Here is a 23975-nt window from a genome sequence, read left to right as displayed (position 1 = left end):
GGAGGAGACACAAAAATGAAGACACAACATCAGTGAAGTTCAAGGTTAATATTAGTAATAGTTAGAGGAGGTGTTTGGGTTAGATGGGTCACTCAAACTTGGCGATTAAACCATTGGGTAATCTTGTACATATAAGGGGGCTAAAAGAAAAAGAACAATCTAACTGCCGGTATCACAAAACAATGGGGAGTTTTATCGCGCTAACCTACTGCTGTCTTTTTGGCCTTCGGTCGTGGCTGTAACTTAGGGTGATGAGGCAAGCACGAGAGGTTTGGTTTCTTAGGTTGACAAGTTATGCTCCTGCGGCGTTTTTCCAGCCAGCTGAACTTGAACAAGGTGTCCGTAAAAACTGCAACTATTCAGTACTGAGCATCCACATTAGCATTGAACCTTAACATGTTAAAAGCGGAGGAAGAATCTCCACTGAGCAAGAATTTCAGGTTGTGCCTTCAGGCAACCGCAAGTTAAATCACACAGGCTGAAGTTCTTATTTATCCTACAAGTCATAAACCTGTTTAACTGTGACAGATAGGCTCTTTACCTCAAGTTTCATCCCATATCCCCAGTCATTCAATCTCCCTGCTTTTTCCAATTGTTTCATTTCACTGCGAGTTGTATGTTTCTCTATCTTTGTTTATTGTGAGGCTGTATTGTGTTACATGGCTGACTGCAAGCCAAATGTCCCATTAGGGACAATAAAATATTGAGCTTATCCAGTCACTGGCCGGTGGGCTTTTTAAGTGTAGTTTGAAATGTTGCATTGTAAAATGCTTCCCTTACAGGCACAGCTTTGGGTGTGGGAAGGGGAGCCAGCTTAACTTAAACCCCTTCAAATTCAAATTAAACTGTCCTTCCACTCTTGACTGTTTTTTATAATTCCTTTTTGTTTTCTTGCTTTAGCGGCTCTATTAATTTTCTCTCTTTCACCCAGTTTTAGAGTTTGTTTGCTTTTGTGTGTGTATCCGCAGTATTGCTTCTCTCTTAGTCTGCATTTTTAAAATCAAAGGATGACTCATGGCAACAATGTGCCCTTGGTTATTCCTACTTGGCATAGACTGCCTGCACCCACAGGGCTAAGGATCAAGGGTTCTCACTATCCACTGAGCCTAACATTTGAGGTTTGGCCCATGTATAGGCATGCAGTCATGCATACTGCCCAGAGAAAATACAGAGGATCTGTTTAAGTAAGTTTTGATGATATTTTCCCGAGTGTGACATTTTTCCTCGGCAGTGTTACGGACACTTGTTCTGCTTTTGGACTGTTATATGTTGACATCATGAGGGTCTGTTTAACTACACCTTGTTTTTCCCACCACTGTTACTGACAGGTCTAATGAGTAGTGGAAGAAGCTTGATTACAAAGTGATGGTTGTGGGGCTGCACAATGACTAAGGCATATAAAACAGAATCAGGCATATTTATAGCTTTATTAAGCTGACAGTGAAACTGCAGTGAAACTGGAACTGTTTCTGTTGATTTTGAAATGCACACATAGTTTTATAAATCTGTTGGATTTTTTAAAAATATAATCTCAGCCCTGCATTTTCCATACTTTTTACAGTGCAATGAGGGGTGTGAAAATGTTCAGCACCTTCCGGTCAGATTATTACATTTTTGTGCCATCTTTCGTGATACCAGCAATTAGGATTCAGTCACTGAGTTTGAAGTTCTGCCTGGTTTACAATGCTCCTTTTTGCTCTATTGGACTATGTTATATATTTCTACATCAAAAAGTTTACATTTATGTTTTTAACATAAGCATTTGTTGACATTTACTGTACTGGAGTTTAATTTATTGCTACATTTATTCACATTGTGATTAAAGTGGAAAATCAGGGTATCTCTTATGTTCTAGATTTGCCTAGTCTGTAAAGACTCAACGTTTTGTAGCCACAAACAGTGTTACTGTGCCACGGTGATCACTTAAGAGTCATTGAAAAACCAGGCAAAATCAAAGTGACAATTTATTCATTTCTGCAATAACTCTGGAGACCATATAAATATAGGTGATCACAAGACAAAGGAAAATGGGGCTGGGAAGGTTACGTTGTTATAAAGTTAGAGTTTGATTAGAGGCTGCAGGAAGCTGGTTTATCTTGCTTTAGCTCAGATGGATTTTAGTCGGGAGTTAAGAGGTTACTAGTTGAAGGTTAGAGGTTAAGGTCAAAGTTAGGTTAAGGTTAGAGTAAGGTTAAGGTTAATAAAGCAGGTTTAAAAAGGGGAGGATCTTATGAAGGCCAGTGTGACAAAAAACTGAGAAGGAGATGAAAACAATAAGTTAAATGAGGAGGATGGTGGATAAAGGAGAAACAAATACACACAGAGTGAAAACAAATGCGATTCTTTGGTTTGTAGTGGTTTGCAATTTCTAATTTGTGAATATAAAAAGGCATGAGAATGAAAATCTAAAACTTTGTTGAGGAAGGCCAGGCAGGCTGGGTCCACAAGGCCAGCCAATATTCAATTACAACGGCAAATCCACCTGTATTACGGGCATGCAACCTAATGGCCATAAGCTTCCCATCTAAGCTTTGGTCAGCCAGGGGTTGATCAGATTAGGGTGACAATGACCTAAATATATCTCAACATGCCGCTGTCTTCCTCATATTATCAAATGTGGCATTATTTTTTTCCACAGAACACCCCAGCTGTTTTGTTAAACAATCCTCTGAATATCTTTTTCAAAAATTATTAAAGTCTGTAACCAGATGGCCAGATTGTCTCTGGCCAGAGATGTTACACATCTGTGTGGGGGGGCAAATAGGGTTGCGTGATTGGCAGAGTGTCAGAGTCTGGCCACCCTCAAGAGGGCGTCTGGCTGACCTTCTCGTCACCACAGACACTAGCCTCGGATCCTGGTGGTGTCACAGCAGGCCGGAGGGAAAACCTAGCTGTTGTTACGACCCCTGCAGAGGTTCGAGCCACTCTCTTCACAGCAGCTTTGATGACACTGGATTTGAGTGTTTACCTGTTACATGCAACTCTAACTAAGCTCAATATATGCTTAAAAGTGCCATCTAATGTCACGGTCCTGATTTTGAGCCTTTATTATAGGAAGGACATAAATCTTTAGAACACTTTTGCCCATCCTCTTACTGTCATTGTGCCCCGCAGTTAATCTGTTCTGGCTGACAAGGCTAGGGAGGGCCTGAGGTCTGGAGACATAGGAAGATAAGAAGAAATGTCAAGCTCCCTACACACCTCTGTAGGAGGTCCTCTGGAAACCCTGATGCAAATATCGCTTCTGACAGCAAAGCAGGGACTGGAACATAAGGAACCAGTCTGTCAGCTAATCAGCTATGTTGGAAACAACGGTAATACATCCAAGTGGTGATGCTATTTCCGTCTTTCCGTATCTTTTCCTTTTTTTGGGAGCGCAAACACTTTAAATCAACATTCACATTTCATGATTTAAAGATGAAGGCCAAATAGAAGGAAATATAGATTCTTTGCAGAAGCTGGAAGCTGGGAAAGTTTTTGAAATGATGGACTTTGGCTCACTTTCCATGGTCTCCTTTCTCCTGCTTCTCTCCCCTTCCTTTTCCCCTTTAACCCCCCCCCCCCCCCCCCCCCCCAAGGCTTGAGAGTGTGCCTGATGCAAACAGAGAGGCCCCAGAAACTGTCAACAGTGATCAGCACATCAGAAGAAGTTGGAGGGGAGGCTGAGGCTGTCACATGTTTTCTGTTTTGGGGATTTCTTAAGTGCATTTATAAATGCAAAAAAGAAAAAGTTATTAGGGACCAAAGATGGCTACTAGAAGAGCTAAGGGGATGAGAAGATGGCAGCCTAGGGGGCTCAAGCCATAAATCACCATAAATCCTGTCTGACTGCTGAGCTTTCCAGCAGAAGAGCTATAGAATAAAAGCAAGCCCCCAAAGCTAACATAACCTTATAAGAGCTATGGTACTGAAAAAAGGGAAAGTAATTTCCTTGTCTCCCCTCCTTTTTGCACGTATAGTTTGAAATTTCTGTAAAACACATCCAGCTTGAAGTGACTGGGTATATCTTTTGCAAATATTTCGTAAGTCAGGAGGCTATCAGTTGGCCTCTAGTCTGGGCAATAAAGTCTGAGCAAGACATTTGTTAAGTAGTGAAGCAGAGGGCCAATCTGGCAAGAGAAGAAGAATGCTCTCCTGACAAAATATTTGGCCAAGACCAGAGGGTTTACGCAGCACCAGTTAGGGTTGGAATATGCATTCCAGAAGTTCTGCACTGATGTTTAAGAATTCAAGCCCCTGACAGTACTCGCTGCACCTTCAAGGAATGCTTTTGAAGCAATGCTTTATTGTAAGCACAGAGGTTCAAGTAAAACAGGTTAGATAAATCAGTAAGCAATGTGCATTGCTGGAGAAACGTGCCTGCTATATATCCCTTTAAGAAGCCCAGAAATGCTTCAGGCTGCAAAGAAATGACTGCGTTGGATTCCAGTTATTTACTTAGGGCCTCTTGTCTTGCTGTAAATGGGATAAATCTTAAAGGTAACTTCATATACCGTTACTTCTGAGGTAATCTTGGAATCCCATGGATACATGTACTAAAATAATGTGGACAGGGTCCAAATTGGACTGTTTATACGACCTACCATGCATGTTACCTTTATCATGAAGTATGACGCTACCTCAAAAGACTTGCTGCTTAAGAAAATATGCTGCTAGGTGAATCATGATGCTTCCTCAACACATTCTGTGTCTTTCTACTATAAATCCAGTTGTAGTATTGAGGTGAAAGAATATATAGTTGAAACCAAGAGGAGTAGGGTAAAGAAAAATGAAGGCTATACAGAAAGAAAAAATAGGGAACGTGGAATTGGAGGGAAAGGGTGGAGGAGGAGCAGCGAAATCATGCATTCTGGACAGTAGTATAAATATGCCATGTGCTTCAAGGACAGTGGGCTGGTTTGCTGAGCTTTGCAAGACACTTACCAAAGGTTTCTGAAAATAGCAAAGAAAGAACAGATAAATAGGAAAAGAAAAAAACATAGTTTATTTAAGATAAGGTTCAATGTGACTTTCCAAGGGCTAAAGTTTGGTTTGGTGTTTTGTCCCACCACAGCATTGTTAGCAGTTTTTATTACAGTGAGATGTAATCACAGTGCATTTTATTTATAATTTATGAACACATTTAGAGGATTTCTTTTTTATTATGAAAAAGTTATGTTATTTTATTTTTAGTTGTAAAATATCACAATTAGTGCAATTTTCCATTTTTTAATTGGCTTGTGATTTTGTTTCTCGTTGGGGCTTTTTAATTGTGTTAAAGGTCAAAATGACATAAAACGTGTTGAAGACTCTGCGATGTGGACAGACGCACATCTGAGTTTCAGACACAAATATGGACAAAACATTCAGAAAAACAATGACGAGTAAACAGCTCTGTTTCAGTTAAACAGGACAAACAAAGACAATTGAAAAATCATGAAACAAATAAAGACAGATGGTACAGAGATTAGACAATAGACGCCAAGCTGAATTTCTCTGTGGATTATCCAGAGAGGCACAAAACTCAAAAAGCCATGTTAACAAGGTTACTAGGTAATTGAATTTTTTTTTTGAGAGAAGCTGGCCCTCGACATGAGTATAATACAGTATGACTAAAGAAAATACTGGTGGAGAGAAAAAAAACCCTACCCTTGCCGGATACTCGTGAGAAACAAACAACAATAATTCAAAATGTGATCGTAACTGTGCAATTAAATCTTTCAGTGCACATTTCTATTTGTTACTGCTTAATTTGAATATCTGGAATGTAAAAAAAAAAATAGCAACTCATGGCATGAAATTTAACTTACATATTTAAAAAGAATTTCATGACATAAATACATCATCATAAAAATTTGGCTTTTATGCAGCAGGAGGGGCAGTGCTTGTACCAATACTTGGTACTAAATATAGCCCATGTTTCACATGATTTATATCCTTGTCAACAGTTGCACAGGAGTCTAGTGAGTGACCAATAAGAAAAAATAAAAAACCCTGCAAGAATGTAATGAAATTACAAGACAAGGCATGGACTCAATTTGAAATTTAAAAAATTCTAAAATTCAATCTGCTTCAAAATTGAAGACACTAATAATTTAAAGAGGAACCAATAAAAAATACAGAACTGTGAACTTGCTCTGTAAGGTACAGCATGAATAGCTAGTTGACCAATTGATTACTTTGTGTACATAGCTCTCGAGGACCACAACTAGGACAGGAAGTGAATGACAACACACTCTTTATTTAGTGTCGTCTACCCAGATATACATTCGCAACAACAACACAAACAAGTCATTGGATTTTTCGAATGGTGACAAATCATCGACCAAAAATATCTACCCCTTGTTGCCCTCAGCCACCTGCGGGCCTGCACTTAATTAGCTATATAATTAGACTTTGCTTTACTGGGCCTCTCAGTGGGGTTTAATCAATGGGAACAAGACAACATATCCACCACTGAGTGTGTAGAAGATGGACCTTGCTCTTATTGTGTCCTGACACAGTTGTTGTGAATCCTTTGACCTCATTCTACATTGTTACACTCTAAAACATCATCTCCCTCACCAGCTACTGGATGATGACCAACAGTTATATTAACATGTACAAGAGCTTGTGTGCTTTACTTTAAAACTTTGTGCCTCTTCTCCATTTATTAGACCAACATCCAACACATTTAAAAAACCTTTTTGGGTGATTTTCATTTGTTTAGCATAACATTTAGCACAATGTAATGATTATACATTTAGAGCTGAATGAATTCTCGAGTCACAGATTAAAGTAAAGGCTGTTGAAATAATTAGCATTCCCAAACTAGAGAAATGAACATGTGTTCTCAGTGGCACTTTGAGAAAATAATTGACTTCAGAAAAGGAAATACTGGGCATTACACATACATTAGCTTACACAAAACAGCAAAAACATCAATGTTACGTGCCGTCGAAAATGTTCTGGGAAATTAAACGAGGGCTCACATTAGTAAGAAGGAACCAGAGCAGCAATACAATGCTTTAGCTTTCCTTACCTGAGCGTAACTGTTTGATTCGCCCATTACTTGCAGTGGGGTCAATCGGCAGGAAGTCTTTGTACCAAGTGATTTCCGGGTCAGGGTTGCCACTGGCGGCGCAGAGCATGGTGGCTGTTCGAGTGCGCTCCACTACTTTGAGCTGAGGCCCCATGTCAATGTTAGGGAAGCCTGGTGGAAGAAGGTCCTCTGTAAAAAAAGAGCAGGAGAGTGCACGTGAGTCCTCTGAGGTTATTTCATTCGCTTATTAATAGATTTCATTTTTACGTTTAGATTTCAAGTTTAAGTAAAGATTTGGCTCACTCTTTGGCTAGGTTAAGGCCACAAGATTTAAGAATATTTTGTGTTTATCTTTAGAACTCTCTGAATGTGCTACCCACTAGGTTGCCATGGTTACAAGTCCTCCTTTTACTATAGACTTTCTATAGTTTTTTTTTAACCATTGTGGACCAATTTCATATTATTTAAGCAGAAAATCTTAGACATTTGTTCATCTGAGCCACACTATCAACCCAAATGCCCACACTTGACACCAACAGACGCTTTTCATGGCTGACATTTTGACATGTCACAGTAGGGAACTACTGTGACGCAGTTCCACGAAGAATGCCAGTAAGCAAATACAGCGAACCAGCATCTGCAAAAGTAGAGCCTCTCCCCTCAGCCATCATTAATGCACCAGTGCTTTCCCTACTGTGACAAGTCAAAATGGCCACTGTGGAATTAAAAAAGTCTGCAGAGAGATGTAACTGATCAGATTTGACAGATCTGCATTAAATGTGCATGAGTTCGGCAGTTACAGTTGAACATATTTGCCGTTATTATCACGATAATTTAAGTGCCATCACACTAATCAGTTACTGTTATTCAGACACACGAACGCTGTGGTATCCTTACAGCTAATAATCACGCACCATTGAGTAATTATTTCACTTTAAATACATGACAGTCTAGTGTTCTTCATTGTCATCGTCGTTCTGATGCAGGCTCCATGCTCTCTTAGGGCAATTAGTCTGATGGGTCAAATCCCCTGACCTTTACCCGGACTCGAGCAGGGTAGTGAGTAATTCTCTTTTGATGAGAGCTGAGGGGGAAGTACCCTAAGCTGTAATATGATTCAGAAGAGTAAAGCCACATCCCAAATTGGAGAAGATTGACTGACTTAGCTCGCTTTTCATTCGGCAAGCCGATGACCTCATGTTCACTTTGCAGACACTGTGGTGGTCTCACGGATATTTTGCGAGCACTAAATCAAGGGAAATTAGGGGAGCAGCTTGAGTCACAGACTCTGACTATCTGCCTTTAAAGGACAGTCATAAAAAGCTATTATTTATTTTCCATTTGCAAGTGATATCATGGTGGGACTCCCTTAAAAACCTTAACAGGACCGAGGCATATTTCATTTTCACAACCACTACTGTCACATTTTTAAGTCATCACAGTTAAGCATTTCAAATCAAAAGGCAGCAGGAATTTCAAGATAATGAATATTATTGATTCACGTAGCTTTCATAATGAATTGTTTTAGCTTTAATTGGTAAAATTGCCACATAAAAGAAACCGAAATACATACGCTTATTTTATGGATTTATATGACACACTATGTAGGGAGATATGGAGAGTAGAGTAGTGGTTTTATGTGCATTCACATTTAGAAATGAAATATTGAATCTTCAGACAATCTGAAAAAACAAAAAGAAGAACTAGAGGGTCCCAAATCAAAGCCGGTTAAACTAAGGCTGACGTCGGTCAAGCAAAATAAATATTTCAGTGATCGGTTTAAAAAAATGCGGGCATTTACATCCTTTCATGCTTTCACAGTCTCTCCATCAGTTATTGATGATCACCCCATATAATCTCTAGAGCTCAAAAAGCAAGCCACATCACTTAGCAAAGACATAGGAACGTGTTCTCACATGCAGCATCTTCTGTGTGTCAATGATCCATGTATACCATAAAATGTGCTGCACTTCAGCATTTCTCCAGCTTGTTCTGCCTCTTGGACAATGATATCTGTAAAGAGCAGGTCTACCTTGCTCTCTGCGTGTTACATCTGATGCCTTTGACGTTGCCGGATCTTTACGGCACATTGCGTTAACTACGTCTTTACAGTGTGAAAAGTGTCGAATGAAACCTAGACAGACAGCATTTATGAAACTGAAAATATGCACTATTAGACAAGAGTGAATGTGCACAGAGAAGCGAGGGAGGACAGAAAACAGCAGTAAACAAGAAGCAGGGATAGCGGATTCTCTGAGAGATCGTGCTATCGTTCTAGCTGCTCTGACCTGATACAGCATCGGCAGCCTTTCCTGGAGAAAAAAAAGGCTTGTATTTTGGTTGCTCGCTTCCCCTGGAATAGAGTCTGATAACATCTTTTCCCCTGAAGCTTACAGACTCTGTCGATAAAGGCGGCCATGCAAAAATAAATAGATCACTCATCGAGGGAGTGTTACTTTAGGGTTAGCCAGCCTGACTGTGAAGGGTAGAAGGAAACCAATGACACGGGATGATAGTATCCTAGAATTCCCAAAGGGCTAGTCCTCCATAATGGCACAGCAATTACTCTTCTATGACGTATGCCGTCTGAAATGACAGATCTTCTCAAGCCAAATGGAATCAACACACATGCATTATTCAACGATAATGTTGCTGTTTTCTTTTTCCTTCTTTTTCTTTTCTTGTTTTGCTGAAAGCAACCTTTGTCAGTTAGGCCAGTAATCACCTTACAGCCTCGCAGAGTGCTACGAGACACACTTTGCTGTTACACCCCGCATTTTGGCAAGAATTTTCAAATATAAATTCAGTCTTTTACTACACAAGCACAACTTCAGAACACTTTATATTAACTCAATCATTTCCTGGAGACATACTTTAACCATCGCTCCAACTGCAAAGCATCTTCTTTACGACAGCACAATGCTTGCCTGAAAGAACTACAGTGCAAACATTCCATGCTGCTTGTGTTCATTAGTTTAATCCATAGTTATAAAAGGACAGTGTATATGGTTTGTGCAGCTTGGCTCTCATAATGAGCTGGGCAGGGATAGGTAGCCTGTCTGTGGTTTGCTTTTTTTTTTTGAATGCCATCATTATCCATAATTGTCTTTAATTTTGCTTCACCACTTAATATCATTATGCAAGTGACAGGTGCAAAGCCTTTAATCAGCCTCTGGTTAGCTTAGCCACCGCCCGGCTGTTAATCTGCAGACCCACGCCTGCTGTTGCGTTCTGCTTTCCACCATGCTAACTGCAGCCTTCCAAAAGGTCTGTCCTTTAGACTCACATAAGTCCCCCGACTAATCTCATTTCCACTGACTGCTCACTGCTACCAAACCATCTCTTAAACTAAATATATAAATAAATACCGAACCAGGTAACTGCACTAGACGCAGAAATGTGATTTGATGGCCATTTGGTTTGGCTTTCACTATTTTTAGGGCAAAGGGAACATATAATAGACTGATAAATGAGCAGTCTTGCTGAAAAGGTAATGTATAACCTTAGAACTCACTCTGCCATTTTGTAGGCAGTGCAAAGTACAGCTGTGTTATCCATGCAGTGTAATACACATTTATAATTTTCAGGACCTTAACCAAACCTAAACCAAACAGGCACCTGGCAGCTCAAAAGCTGGCTGGTGATCAGCATATTGATATGCATATGGATGCTGACATATTACATTACATATGACTTTTTAACTGATGTCAACATCGGTGGTTTGAAAGCTCCCTTTTTTTCACCGAGCCATCGGTTATCTTCCACCGATGGCTCGCTACAGCAAGAGAGAGAGAGAGAGAAAGAGAGAGGTAAATCTTGACTGGCTGGGACTGCAGCAAATGCCATGGGGTGTTCCACCATACCCCGCACCTATTACTCATATTATTATTTTCACTTACTGCAATGATTTAATTTCATCAGCAGCATAATGAGGTTAACTGATTACCCACCGCCACAGCATAGAGACACAGGCTTTAAGCAGCCCCGTGCATTGATACCACAGAGGGAGCAAGGCAGAGTGAGAGGAAAGGAAGGGAGGAGCGAGAGAATGGGAGAGAAAGGGACATGTGTGTGTCGAAGAAGTCGCAAAGAAATGGGATAATAAAGACAGCGGAAGTGGATGAAAGTGGATGTGGATGGAAAAACATTGGCGCACTCTTTGAAAGCCACACACTGGAGTCTGAAAAATTAGATCTTTAACTAATAGGCAGACCCAGCTGCTCAGACTCTCAACAATGCAGTTTCATTTGCTCTGCACCTGTTTTGCAGCCACAACTGTTCACATTAACAAGGGGCCTGTGCTGAGAGGGTGTTTATAAAATACAGATGCGGTACAAATGGAGTAAAGTCCATTTGGTCAACAGAGCAATTTGTTTATTGGGTTTTGAACAACACGCAGAGTAAAGGATGTGAAAAACAGCTGTTGAATTCTGTCATCTGGAATTGACAGTTGGTAAATTTTGATAATAGAACATTTCCAAAGACACAGCTTCTGACCAAAGCAAATTAAACTTTGAAAGAAACCTGAACTCTCATCTCTTCAATACATCTCTCTGTGACATGCCATCAGTTCTATGACCAGTAAGATTCTTGTTGAACTGTTTGAGTAATATACAAAAGGAGAACAGTGGCACAGAAAGATCAAGGGACAGAAGAAGAATAGCAACACGGGGGAAATCTAATCACAGTGTCTCTGGCCCCAGCACTGATAGCCCTCTCCGGATAGCCATCTCAGCTGAATAATGGTTATTATACAGCCAGCACTCAACCTCTACACCCCCCTCCTCCTACAGACACTCAGTTCCCAGAAAGATGTCTGAAGTCTTGTTGATATTCTCCACAGCTAGCACATCGAGCTACAGAGGGCAACATTTGCAGCCAAATCGCCCAAAATATAACCCAACGACTCAAAGACGGGCGATAAAAGATTGCAGAACAAGAAAAAATTCAGAAATGCAAAATACTAAAATAAGAAAGATGTTTACAGCATTGCTTACTGCACTGCAAAGTTGGTTTGTGTGGTCAAATTTCTGGCCGTGAATATCCAGAGCACAATCAGGCTTTTTAATCAGGCCTAAAATATGACAGAAAACACTCAGTTGACAAAAAGAGTTTGAATTACTCCTCGTAGGTTTTCAGGAGTTAAAGGGTTAAAAAGAACAAATTGGTTTTAGACAGTTTTCATTGACGCTGCTAAAAAGCAAACTGTTGACTCATTTGTCCGTGTGCTGTGTATGGAGAGAGGAAATACTGTAACCTAAGAATGTCACAGAGTGTCACTGAATCCTACAGCGGCTCTATATCCCATTAAATTGGCAGTGTGAGTTGTGCCGATTGCTTCTAAATTGTAAGTGGACAAAGGTTGGTGGCGGCTTGCGTGCATCTCCCAAACACATCCTAGACTAAACTATAAAACTATCATTACCACTGAGCTAAACACCAGGTTGACATCATTTTTGCCAAAGAAAGACAAGAAGTGGAACAATATGCAGCAGCTACCACAGGTAGCAGCTATGGTTGACTCACAAAAAAAAGCCAAAATAAGAAAGGGAGAGGAAATTTACAATGTCAAGTAAAGGAAAGTGTATCACTGAAAAGGAAACAATTTCTACCATCAGGCTGAACAGTTTAACACTGTTAGCACTGGGGCCTCATTTCCTGCACATTACAGGCAAAGTAGAGACGTTTTTGTCCATTTAACATTGTGGGTTGTTTTTTGATGTCTTTAAATAACACCAAACCAAGTTTCTCTCATGGTAAATGCAGTTTTAGTGCAGAATACTTTTACTGCATTTACAACTACTTACAATAAGTGCTAAAGTTAAAGATTTCAGCTTAAATTGTTGCACTGAATTCAGCAGAAGTTCAAAATTAAGAAGACAACCTCCGCCCCAAATTTTTCTTTTGTACATTTTTTGTTAAATCAAAGCTGATATCACACATTTTCACTAATTTAACATAGATGAAATATATATATGCATTTATTATTATTGCAGAGACATAAAGAATGCCATCTAAGCAGGGTGTCGGCTGATTTTTGTATTTTAACAATGTAAGCTAACGCGTCATCTTTTCCTCACCAGCAATTTTAAAAACCTGGAAACCAGAGTCCAGCCTATAAAAAGATGTCATACAGGTGATGTGCTGAACAACCGTGATAGACGCTCCAATGATCCCTTTCCTACACAGCAGAGAGGTGGAGTGAAAATGTAAAAAAAAAAAAAAACATGAAAAAGGCAAAATTGTGTTTACCTTCCTCAGCAAGTGGAAGTTTATCAAACAACCCACAAAACACCCCCCACCCCCGCAACCCCACCTCCTCCTTTCTGTCCTGTCAGGCTCCTGAAGAGTCTGGGTAAGACAGGCGAACTCCAGGGGAGACAGGAGATGGGACCCGGGCCATTAAAGGAAGTGCCTCTCCGTAGAGAGACGTCAACCAGTCAGGTTTAGTTTAGTTTGTGTGCATATATGGGAAGGAAGGACCGTGTGTGGAGGTGTAGTGGGCACGCTGAACCTTGACGTCAGTTTACTACATCAGGTCGGCAGTGCTGCTTTGTAAGACTTGCACATTCCAGACTAGCCTTGTTTAACTGTTAAAAGTAGTTTTCAGTTCTAAGGAATGTTGTGATGCTATCTCGTAGTTTTATTCGTTAGAAACACAGGCAAAGATGCCTGGTTACACACATTAAAGGAAATTTTCTCAACTCATTTTTTTCACTTTGTTTTTTTTTTTAACTGACCACTTGAGGAACACTGTATAATACACTTGATAAGTTTAGTAATCATGTTTTAGTCATAATCAGTATTTGTAAACTATTTAAAGAGCGTCTGTGATGACTGAGAATGCTCATTTTCCCTTGTAAGGTCAGATAACCTTGCCATCATTCTTCAGTAGTACCTACTCTGTGGCCTTAAAATATGTATTGTCATTGGTGAACCTAGTCATTGTGGATTTGGTTGGATACGTGGAAAGGCTGCTCCTTTAGACAGATATTTGTAGGTTCAGGGCTGGTGTGTGTGAGGGGAATCAAGACATGGTGCTCCTGACATGTGAAACAAAGGTTCTTTAAGCTGGCCAAGCAACTCTGGGCCAAAACAACAACAGATGGAGAGGGCTGAGCTGCAGTGTTGCGCCATTCCTGCCAAAGCAATGAATCAAACCCAAACAAATACCAAAACTTCAAAGCAAAGACCGACACTAAGAAGTGCTGGACGACTGCATGGGCTGTCGGTGATGGGCCAGTCACTGGCTAGGGCAATTCTTTTTTTTTTTTTTTGCCTGGCTTTTATGCTATTTTGAAAATTTTGTAGGCTGTCACCTTGATAACTGAGCTTTGTAAAGTAAAACTCAAAATGTTTGCTACCTGGGAATGAGAGTTGTGTATTACACAAACTGTTATGGCACTGATGTATGTCTTCATACGGCAGTGATTTTCCAGAGAGGTGAATTTATATTCTTTATCACAAGTCAGGATTAATTAATTAATTCAATCATTCCATGACGATGATGATGATGATTTTTGAAAATGGTGCATGGAAATGGTGAATCATGTTTCCCATTTCCAACAAACCATAATAACCATAATGGACAGCCGGTAAATTTTCAACATACATGACTCAACCATAACACTGTGATGGCATCAGCCACACAGGGGTAAATTAGTCCATTTTTTACTTTATTAGTTTGCTTTGCAGTTTTTTTCATTAATCATTTGGTTAAACCTAACACTGGTATTATGAGGCGTGCACATAGTAACATTGTGTGGTTTTTCTAAAATGTTTTGTTATATTAATTATGTTTCTCTTTCTTTGAGTTACCTGGGTTTGGGCGGTGGCTGTTTCCTGTCTGGGCAAAAGGCGTGGCTGAGGACTGAGCAGGACCAACCATGGGCTTACCGGGAGCAGGGGTGTTTTAGGTTTAGTTAGGTTATTCTGTGCTTAGTTAATATTAGTGTGTGTTTTCGTTTTCCCCCCTATTGTGTGTAAATGGTTTGGCCAAATCATTATAAAAGCTACCCTCATGTGTCTTTGTAATTAGGCAAGGCAAGGCAAATTTATTTGTATAGCACAATTCAACAACAAGGTGATTTAGGTCAGTTTGTAAGTTAAGTTGTGTCTCACTTTGTTTTGTTTAAGTTTCTGTAAATTCCTTTTTGTAGAGTTATATTTAGTTGACCTCTTTTATGGGCCTGCTAAGTATGTTTTTGAATTTTGTTAATTTTGGACTTTTTGAGGGTTAAAATAAAGAAAACCCTTTTTGAAGATACTTTTTTGCCTGTGTCCTCTTTGCTTTGGTTGCTTGGTCCCTCACAAACATTCAGCACATGAGTATGGGAGTGAGGTTTATTGTCTTAGTGGCCCATTAGCTTAGTGCAATCAAGTCATAAATCACTGGTTTGGGGACACCTTTGGTGAGCAGAAGAACAATTACGAACATGTAGTGGTTTGAAATGAGCAGAGGACCAGTAAGATGAGTGCTTAGTAATCACTTAATGTCACTTTGGGATGTGAAAAAAAGGATGTGCCGCTTACTGTGAGAGCAGCTGGAATGTTGGGTAAATACGTCACTTAGAAGATGACAATGTCAGGAGGTCATGGGTAGAATGCAGATAATCTGGCTGTCAAGAAAGAGCTCTGAGGCCCTCAGCATCAATTTCATTCAGTATCATTTCCCTCTGTAAAGCAGCCTTCTGTAGAATGCATGAGTGGTGAGTAAAATATACCTGCTACTGAGGAAAAACAAATATGCTATGCCTTAAAATGTGACAACTCGGTGACCAATCCATCTACACCGTTATGTGATGCTTAAATGAAAGTAAATGTGGAAGGATGTGACAGAAAATGTGAGTGTATCCATTAAAGGGCAGAAGTGAAAGCGACACATGTTGGATGTGCTGTTAACCTTCAACGGCCAAAGAGCACAATGTTGTGTAAATATGAACAGTTGCCATTAAATCCAATAGGATCTGGGCTGCTTCCAGAACAAAAGCTTTTTAATCATTAAGTCCTGCACAGCCTCTTTCACAGACTTTGGTTGCCTTCGTGCTCCTGTTCTATACTTTTCCAATAAGTGCACCTTTCCCTTAATTGCAAACCGAAATGCTCTAACAATTTTCATAAAGTCCCAGGTTTTTCAAGTTAAAATATTTGCTACGATTGTGCATTGGTATGTCTCTTGCTTGTGATGCATTACTTATTTTGAACCATGAAAGTCTTCTCTTTGCTTTACTCAGTCTTAGATGAGGCCTATCCTCCTGCCGTGGTAAATATACTACTAGCCACACTGCGAGGCTTCCCATCCAACTTTTGCCACAGGAAGTCTAAGCACGACACTGGTGAGGCATGCAAAACTTCAGGTCTTATCAACTCTGCCAGTCCTGCAGGGCCCGCAGCACGACCTCTGTGTTGTACGACCGCAGTCACCTGGGTTGGTGGCTGATGTATATGGATTAAGCTGGTGGTTCGGGTCATATCCTGTTGCTTGTCTTTATGCATGAACTGGGACACTCCAAAAGTCCTCTCCTCATTCTGTTTCCACAGGAATGACCTTGTCCTCCCCTCTTATTCCCTGTTTAGCTATGGAGGAATCTTAGTAGAGTTTGGGTCATTAGACGCTTTTGGAACGAAAAGTGCCAGAGACTACCTGAGGTTAAGTGTCCACTTGGAAAATTCGTGAAAATTCCAAGTGGACTCCTCCAAGCCTTTTTTGTTCCCACAGTAACAGCTTGTACACTCATTTTTTATACAATGCTTCAGTATGTGGTTGATATCTGGCTGCAAGATAAGACGAAACGGTAGAGAACGTTTTTGTATTTCACTTTATTGAGATAAAATCTTGCTTTTTTCACTGCTTATAAGCTTAGTAAAGCCTAGAATACAATTTTGTCTTATTAAGAAACAGATTATGAAATTGCCTATGGGAGGAAAGAAGTCAACGGCCGCAGGTTTAATCACCAGGGCAATCGTATGCTTACAGTTGTAAAAGCCTCCCAGAAGACTGATCTTTCAGTGTAGTCTCCTGCCCCACTCATTGCCGCGAAATGAGATCCATTTATCTGAAATTCCTATCCAGTAATAAACCAATCAGCCAGACACTAACTCCCTGTCTGCTTACCCGTCTTCATCTCTATCACCCAGTGTTTTATTATGGCTGTGCCCAGATGTCTTGGGTGGCTACAGTCACTCTACTTGAACAGAAATTATGTGAAATGGATGGGACTGCTCAGGAGCCATCCACCCCAGACTAGAGGCGAGCTCTTTCCTCTTATCCCACTCTATCACACCAGCTATTTTGTCTTTCCTTCTTTCTCCTTTATCTGTCTTGCTACCACTTAGCTTGTGTTCTGTTTCTTTATCCTCCAATCACACCTGATTACCAGATCACAGGTTCAGGGGATCAAAGGATTCAGTGTCCATAAACTCATATGTCAGTGATTTTTTTTTCCCCTGGAGGGATTTTTCTGGAACAAGAGAGAAAAATAGAGAGAGACTAACAAAGAAGGCTGATAATAGGCATAGAAATGCCAGTGTGGAGTGTGAAAGGGGGAGTACGGTGAAACTTGGGTAGAGACAAATCTTCCAAGACGTGAAAGAAAGTGGTGGAGTCACTGAAGGACAGCAAAGGGGGATATTGGTGAGGAAACAACATGGAACTTCTTAAGCCTCCAATAAGAGAGGGGCGTGAGGGCCATCCACGTGGTCAACAACCACCTATTGATTTGTTGTTTGTGCCAAGCCTGCCCTCTGCTCAAGAATACCAGCAGAGAAAGGAGGAGGTCTGTACATCCATTTATCCTAAAAAAGAGCTGAATAACAACAACATAAAGAACAAAGAAACTATACCAAAATGCATTTTTATGAGTTAAATAATTCAGGCAACTAAGGCATATCTTTTATTTATGCAGGTAAAAAAATCTCACTGAGAGAGACCTGACCAGGAGGGCAGCATAGATAACAAAGAAACAAACACACCTGACATTCAGCACAGGAACTGAACACAAACATGTGGCTCGTATGAAACATCTTATGTTATCAAAATACTTTTTTTGGCAATCATTCTAGTCAGTAAGTGTTGGGGACTAGCAGAAGAGGGTAAAGGTCATTTTAGACACAGGCAGAAAGGAAGAGGAAGAACAAACAGATCTTTTACTGATACTGACAAACAAATTCTGGGTGGCCACTGCCTGTCTGCTAAATTGTTGCCTTTCTTTGTTTCTCTCTATACTGTGCACGCATACAAGAAACAGAGCGAAACATATCACCAGTGTCCCACGCACCAATCTGTACCATGCATTCTTGCAGAGACTTCCGGAAACAGACTATTCCCTTTTCTCTTGTTCACAATTGCTCTGGTTTCAGTGCTTTAATGAATGTTTCATCAAGAGTGCCCAATGCCTTGAAATCCTCCTGTAAAATACATTAATTCAACCATTAAACACAAACATTATTCTGCACTGCACTCGCAGACAGTCTTTATTTTCCTTCTTTGTAACAACACTGGTTGAAAGAAAAAGTCAACCCACGGGACCTCTTAACTTCATCGAAGCCACACAGTCTGGCTAGTGTCGCACAAACAGTTACACTCCAACCTTCATTAATGCTTTCTGTAGCGGCCTGTGAGATTTAAACAACAATGTGGAAACTTCTGGGATAAAACCTCCCTAGAAACTTGTTCATCAAAAAGTTTTGGGATGTTTGCAGGACTACCTGCTGTGACGGAGAGCAGTTGTGAATTCCGTTTGTACATACTTTGTCTTACTGTACACTAATAACCAAGACACAAAGTCTCTAGAAAACACTATGTAGATTTTTGCACTTTCATACATCGCCTTCATGTCTCTTCTAAGGGAATGTGAAAGTTGTCATGATGAGGGAACCAGACTTTGTAGACCCTTACTCACAAGACAAGTCTACAAGCCGGAACAAGTAGCCAAGCAACTGATTTGTGCATTACTAGCTTTGTCGGATTATGTTTGTTTGTAATTGTGACTTAGATGATGCTCACACCCCGTTTTACACATAATCGATTTAGAAATCCTCCTAAAACCAATACAACACCAACTTTTTCTCGCAATTGTATGCAACTGTAACTGTATATATTAGTAAGAAGATGTAAACGTCATTTCAGGATGTTACAAAAACCCGACGGGACATAAAAATGAAGTTATGGGTAATATTTCACAACTCTAAATGCGGGTTTGCGCTTGTTAGGTGCGTACAGGGAATACTGATGAAATGAAAAGCAAGGAGGAGAATTTTTTTGTTTTCTCTCTTATCGCCTCCCCTTCTGTTGCAGCCTTGGTTGAAAAAAAAAAACTGAATTAGATTGCGTCACACATTTCATACCATAAACTTATGTAACATCAGCCTAACCTTCAGTCGTTCATTCCTCCTTTTTTAGCCTTTTCCACTGTTTTATTCTTTTCTTTACTTTTTTTCTGCTATCATAGCCAAGATCCAACCCCTGTATGAGACATCCACACCCTCTATTTGCTGCTGCCCACTATGACAGGATGCACTTTCTCACATTTTCTTTTTCAGTTACAAAAGAAAACAACAAGAGTGAGAGGAAGAGTGAGAGGAAAAAGCAGAGAGCATATTGTTAGAAAAATTACGTGAAAGGGCCAAAAATGTGTCTATGGTAAACAGACAGCAAAGGTGAAGTTGAGATTGTTCCTTTTTCTATTGGTCGTCTCTGTGGTCAGTAAAGCTAAACACCCAGCACCACTACAACCCACCAAATCTAATTACTGCACCTCCCAAGCACATATTTCACAGTTCTCTACTCTTCTCAAATAACAAGATGTTCAGAAATCGCAGCGCTTGATTGGTGCACTGACTGTGTGTGCACCAATCATCAGGACACCAAATCCCATTAAAATTTGCCATTACCTGCTCCTGCATGAGAGTGGCCAATTTGCAGACACCCCAATCAAACAGTAGTCTCACTATGCCCCATTCCTCTTTGGGTAATAGTGGGTGCGCCCTGAACGTGAACCACATAGTGCAGGTTTGTGGCGAACAGGCAGAGTTTTTAGTCTTGAAATGGTGCGTGCAACTTTTGCTGACCTAAATCCATTATGTGGAAAAATTTTGGCCCATTCATCTTTACAATGTTGCTTTAGTTCGTTGATGTTACATATGCACAGTCCTCTTAAGGTGCCATCACAGCATTTCTGGACTTTGACCAAGCTATTACAACACCTTGAGTCTTTTGTTTTTGCAGCCATTCGGTTGTACGTTTGCTCGTGTGCTTGGGATCATTGTGCTGTTGCATGACCCACCCACACATGACCTCACATTTGACTGAAACAAAGCGCCCAGGTTTTGTGACTCTAAAACAAACCCATGTCATAGTTCATATGAGATGTGTGTCCTGGTACGCTTTGGTTTTGTCTGTCTTGTGGTTTGTTTGGACGCAACTTTGCAAACCAGTTGGAAGCAGCTGGTTGCCATGGAAGGAGTAAGCATGTACTAAGAGGCCATGGTGAATCGCTCATACCTTATCAGCTTATCAGTCACCAGTCATGAGCTAATGAGCATGCTGGGTTCCTTGGTCAACAATCTAAGATGCCCCCCCCACACACACACACACTTGAGAGTGGGAAAAGACAATAAGGCTGTGAATGCGACTGGTGAAAAAAGCAGCAAATATAAAGGTCCAGGTCAGTTCTTGTGTGTTGCAGCAAGTGTGTGTGTATTAAGGTAAGGTTTTGGTGCTCACTTATTAAAAGCGCTCAGCAGTTGTGCCTTTTTCTCATCTGTTTGAGGGTACTTCAAACTCAAAGATAGGCACATATTTTTCTTTTTTTCTAACATTAAAAAAATTGAATATCAGACCCAATTTCATCAATCACAGTTTTTGCTACTTGGGTTGCCTCATGGGAGACTTCATTTGCAGCAGTAATCACAGGGCAAAAGACTGCAGAGAGAGATAAAAAGACGAACACACAAAGAGGGATAACTCCTCATGATCTCCTCACAGCAGCATGAGCTGACGGTATCCCAGTGGCAATGTTGCCTTCCCCCCACCCCTTTGTGCCCACACACAAAAAAGACGAATCTTAAAATCTATGAAAAGAAAGTAAAACATGACAAAAAGCCCACAACAAGCTGCAACTTGTGTCAAGTCTCAAGAGTTTGCTTCATACGGCGGTCCCTCACCAAGGACTCCCAGAGGACTGTAAGCAAGTCTTACTAGAGCCAGATGGCCCTGATCTTAGGTATTCAGCTGCTGCAGTAACAGCCAAGGAGGTGTCACAGTCAGTGCAAAACACAACCTGCCATTGCCGCCAATAAACACATGCACACACAAACAGTGGAGACAACAGATGAGAACGCAGGGTACTGTCATTGTCACGGTATAGTGAAAAAAGACATGGATTAAAGCTAGACTGCACATATCTTTAGATAAAAAAAGAGAAATGCTGTATCGTGAATTCCTGCATGCGCAGATACAATGGTAGATGAATGAACTATAAGCACAGGGTGTGGTCAGCTGCAGCTATTTAGCTGGTACCATTTTAGACAAGCATTGAATTGTGAGTTTGGTGGACACTGTGCTGTTGCTAATTTCATTTTAAACTCTGAGCGAATCCCATGTGCTCTCATGGCAGATGAGTTTTCAGTATGGCAGAGAAAGCTATATTGCAGTCTTTTGGTCTGTGTGCTTATCAGTTACACCGCATACTGTCCAAATAAACTATATGGTCTTACTGTGAGAGAATATTTCTTGCCCTCTGCATATATATATATATATATATGTATGTGTGTGTGTGTGTGTGTATATCTGTGTGTGTGTATATATCTGTGTGTGTGTGTGTGTGTGTGTGTGTGTGTGTGTGTGTGTGCATTACATTTATGTGTGAGCCATGTAAATTTATTCAAATGTGGGTATGTGGATGCCTCTGTGCATGCAGCTGTACAGTCTCACAAATATGCACTGTGGCTTTTTCTAGCCAAGTCACCCATCACGGCGACCCATTTTCAATCTCCCTAGATCCCAGACCACATCCCTATGTTTACTGCGAATGTGTCCCTTGTGCCTTGTGCCATATCCCATAATCCTTTGCCCCAGTGCCAAGAACCAGTGTTGGGCTATTGTCCTCCTCACCTGTTCTGTATTGCCAGTCGCCCGCAACACTTCCTGTTTTCCTTCATCTTTGGCCAACTGTTCTCCATTTTTCACCCCCCTCACTTTTTCCTCTGGCTTTTCTCCACTTCCACCTTTACCTTCATACTTTTGCTTTCATTTACATTCCTCATTTTTTTCTCCATCACTTTGTTTTCAGTTAACTGAACACCTGAATGAAATTATAATAACCTAAAATCCAAAATATTCCAGTTTCCTAATTTGTCTTTCCTTTTTCCATTCTCAACCCTTGATAGATGGATGCAGGGCCCCCCAGAACTCATTACAGATGGAAAACAAAGAGATTGCACTGCTCTGCTCCTCTGACACTTACTCACATTCACTCCCATCATCACATTCTCATCCCTCCTTAAGTGCTGGGTCTTGCCTGGGCAGGAGAGCTGCTGTCTTCCTCTGGGCTCAAGAGGAAGCCTCGTTGAGCTGATTCCAATAACTTTTCATTTTCCTTCTGCTCCTGTGGACTGCCCTGAGTTTGCTCTGTGCTCTTTCACACAGCCACAAACACACACTAGTACACACACTCATATGAACATGCCAGGACTTGTAGTTCAAAATTTGGTGTGCTTGTTCCTATTTTTTCAATCTCTTGTTTAAAATCGGTATGTGTGCCTACACTTTGCATGCCCTGCGCTTCGGCACAGTTAATTTGCCTTAAAATAATTAATAATGTATCAAACTAAGAATTAATATGGCAGGATATTAAGCCCTTTAACCCTTTAAGACCTACCATAGAACCAAGTTCGCCAGAGCTTATATTATATTTTTACATGCTGTGGAGCCATTTTTGGGAGCATTTCAAGTTGCTATACATCAATACAACCATTATAGCCCAAACTTTAATAATATGTCTGCATTAGGTGCATAGTAATTACATAAATTGCAAAAAAGTGCAATAAACTACAAAAAAATTGAAAATCGTTTTTGTTTTTTTAACATATATTTCTAGTTAGAGAAATTTAAGAGGCTTATCCCTCAAAACTGTAAATACAAAAAAGTTACACAAACTAGTTTCCCACCACAGGAAATTTATTTTGAGTGTCTTCATAGTTTTATTTTTGAAATACACCAATTTTTATATACTGCAGGAAAAACGAAAATAAATATTATAGTGCAAATTTGCAAAATAACAGCATATGCATCAAAATAAACTATTTCCAGCAGTGCAATATGAGTCTTAAGCATCCCAGAAACGACACAGAAAGTCATAAAGTCAAACATAACTTTTTAAAACACATAACAAGTAAAACACAAGCTCATAAGGCCCCGATCGTAAAAAACTACATTTCCGCAAAATTACGTCACTTCCGGTTTCGGGCAGGTCATGCGGTCATGTGATAGTTCGCGCTGATGGACGTAGGAAGTGTTACAAACAGCTGATCGGATCGGCGAAGCGTGTTTCTGGAATATCATGTTTTTGTTGCTGCAAGTGATTTTTATGCAGTTTTTGCAAAGCTATATGTGGAAGGAAACTGTGACCTAGGACAAGCTGATGGCATAAGATGTAAGTACAACTCCTCCAGTTTCATATGCAAAAAAAATTATTGCGCTAGCTTGCTTGGTTGCAGAGCTACCGGGATTTAAAAATAGTTACGCAAAACAGAGCGTGCCCGCTCCGATCGGCTGTAAAGGGTTAAACATAAGTTCAGGGCTTCCAACGTAATTAGACAGCCACACAAAATCCTCGTCTTTCAAATTTTTAATGCGGAACAAAGACAATACCCAAGTTAAGAGAAGAGGAACCGTTGCACCGAATGACATCACGTTTCATGTTCCTGCAAACTGCAACATGTTCTGGTTTTAAGACTTACCAGAGGGTTGCATTTT

The 23975-nt window shown here is 40.4% G+C and overlaps 1 protein-coding gene across 8 annotated transcripts in view; it reads right to left on the bottom strand.

Annotated features, from left to right (window-relative positions):
• The window catches only part of ptprsa (protein tyrosine phosphatase receptor type Sa), a 258396-nt gene that overhangs the window by 87703 nt on the left and 146718 nt on the right, over positions 1–23975 (bottom strand). For all 8 annotated transcript variants that reach the window (XM_085433160.1, XM_085433164.1, XM_085433163.1 and 5 more), the window contains one exon: positions 7001–7189. In XM_085433160.1, the coding sequence (XP_085289286.1) occupies positions 7001–7189 (189 nt within the window). The remainder of the gene's footprint in view (positions 1–7000; positions 7190–23975) is intronic.

This window comes from Copadichromis virginalis, linkage group LG15, assembly GCF_057382275.1.
Source record: "Copadichromis virginalis isolate Kocher_CV1m ecotype Utaka linkage group LG15, C_Virginalis_male_GT1.1, whole genome shotgun sequence".
In the NCBI taxonomy this organism is placed as follows: domain Eukaryota; kingdom Metazoa; phylum Chordata; class Actinopteri; order Cichliformes; family Cichlidae; genus Copadichromis; species Copadichromis virginalis.
Note: the sequence above shows the minus strand (reverse complement) of the source record. Positions and strands in the feature narration are given on the sequence as shown.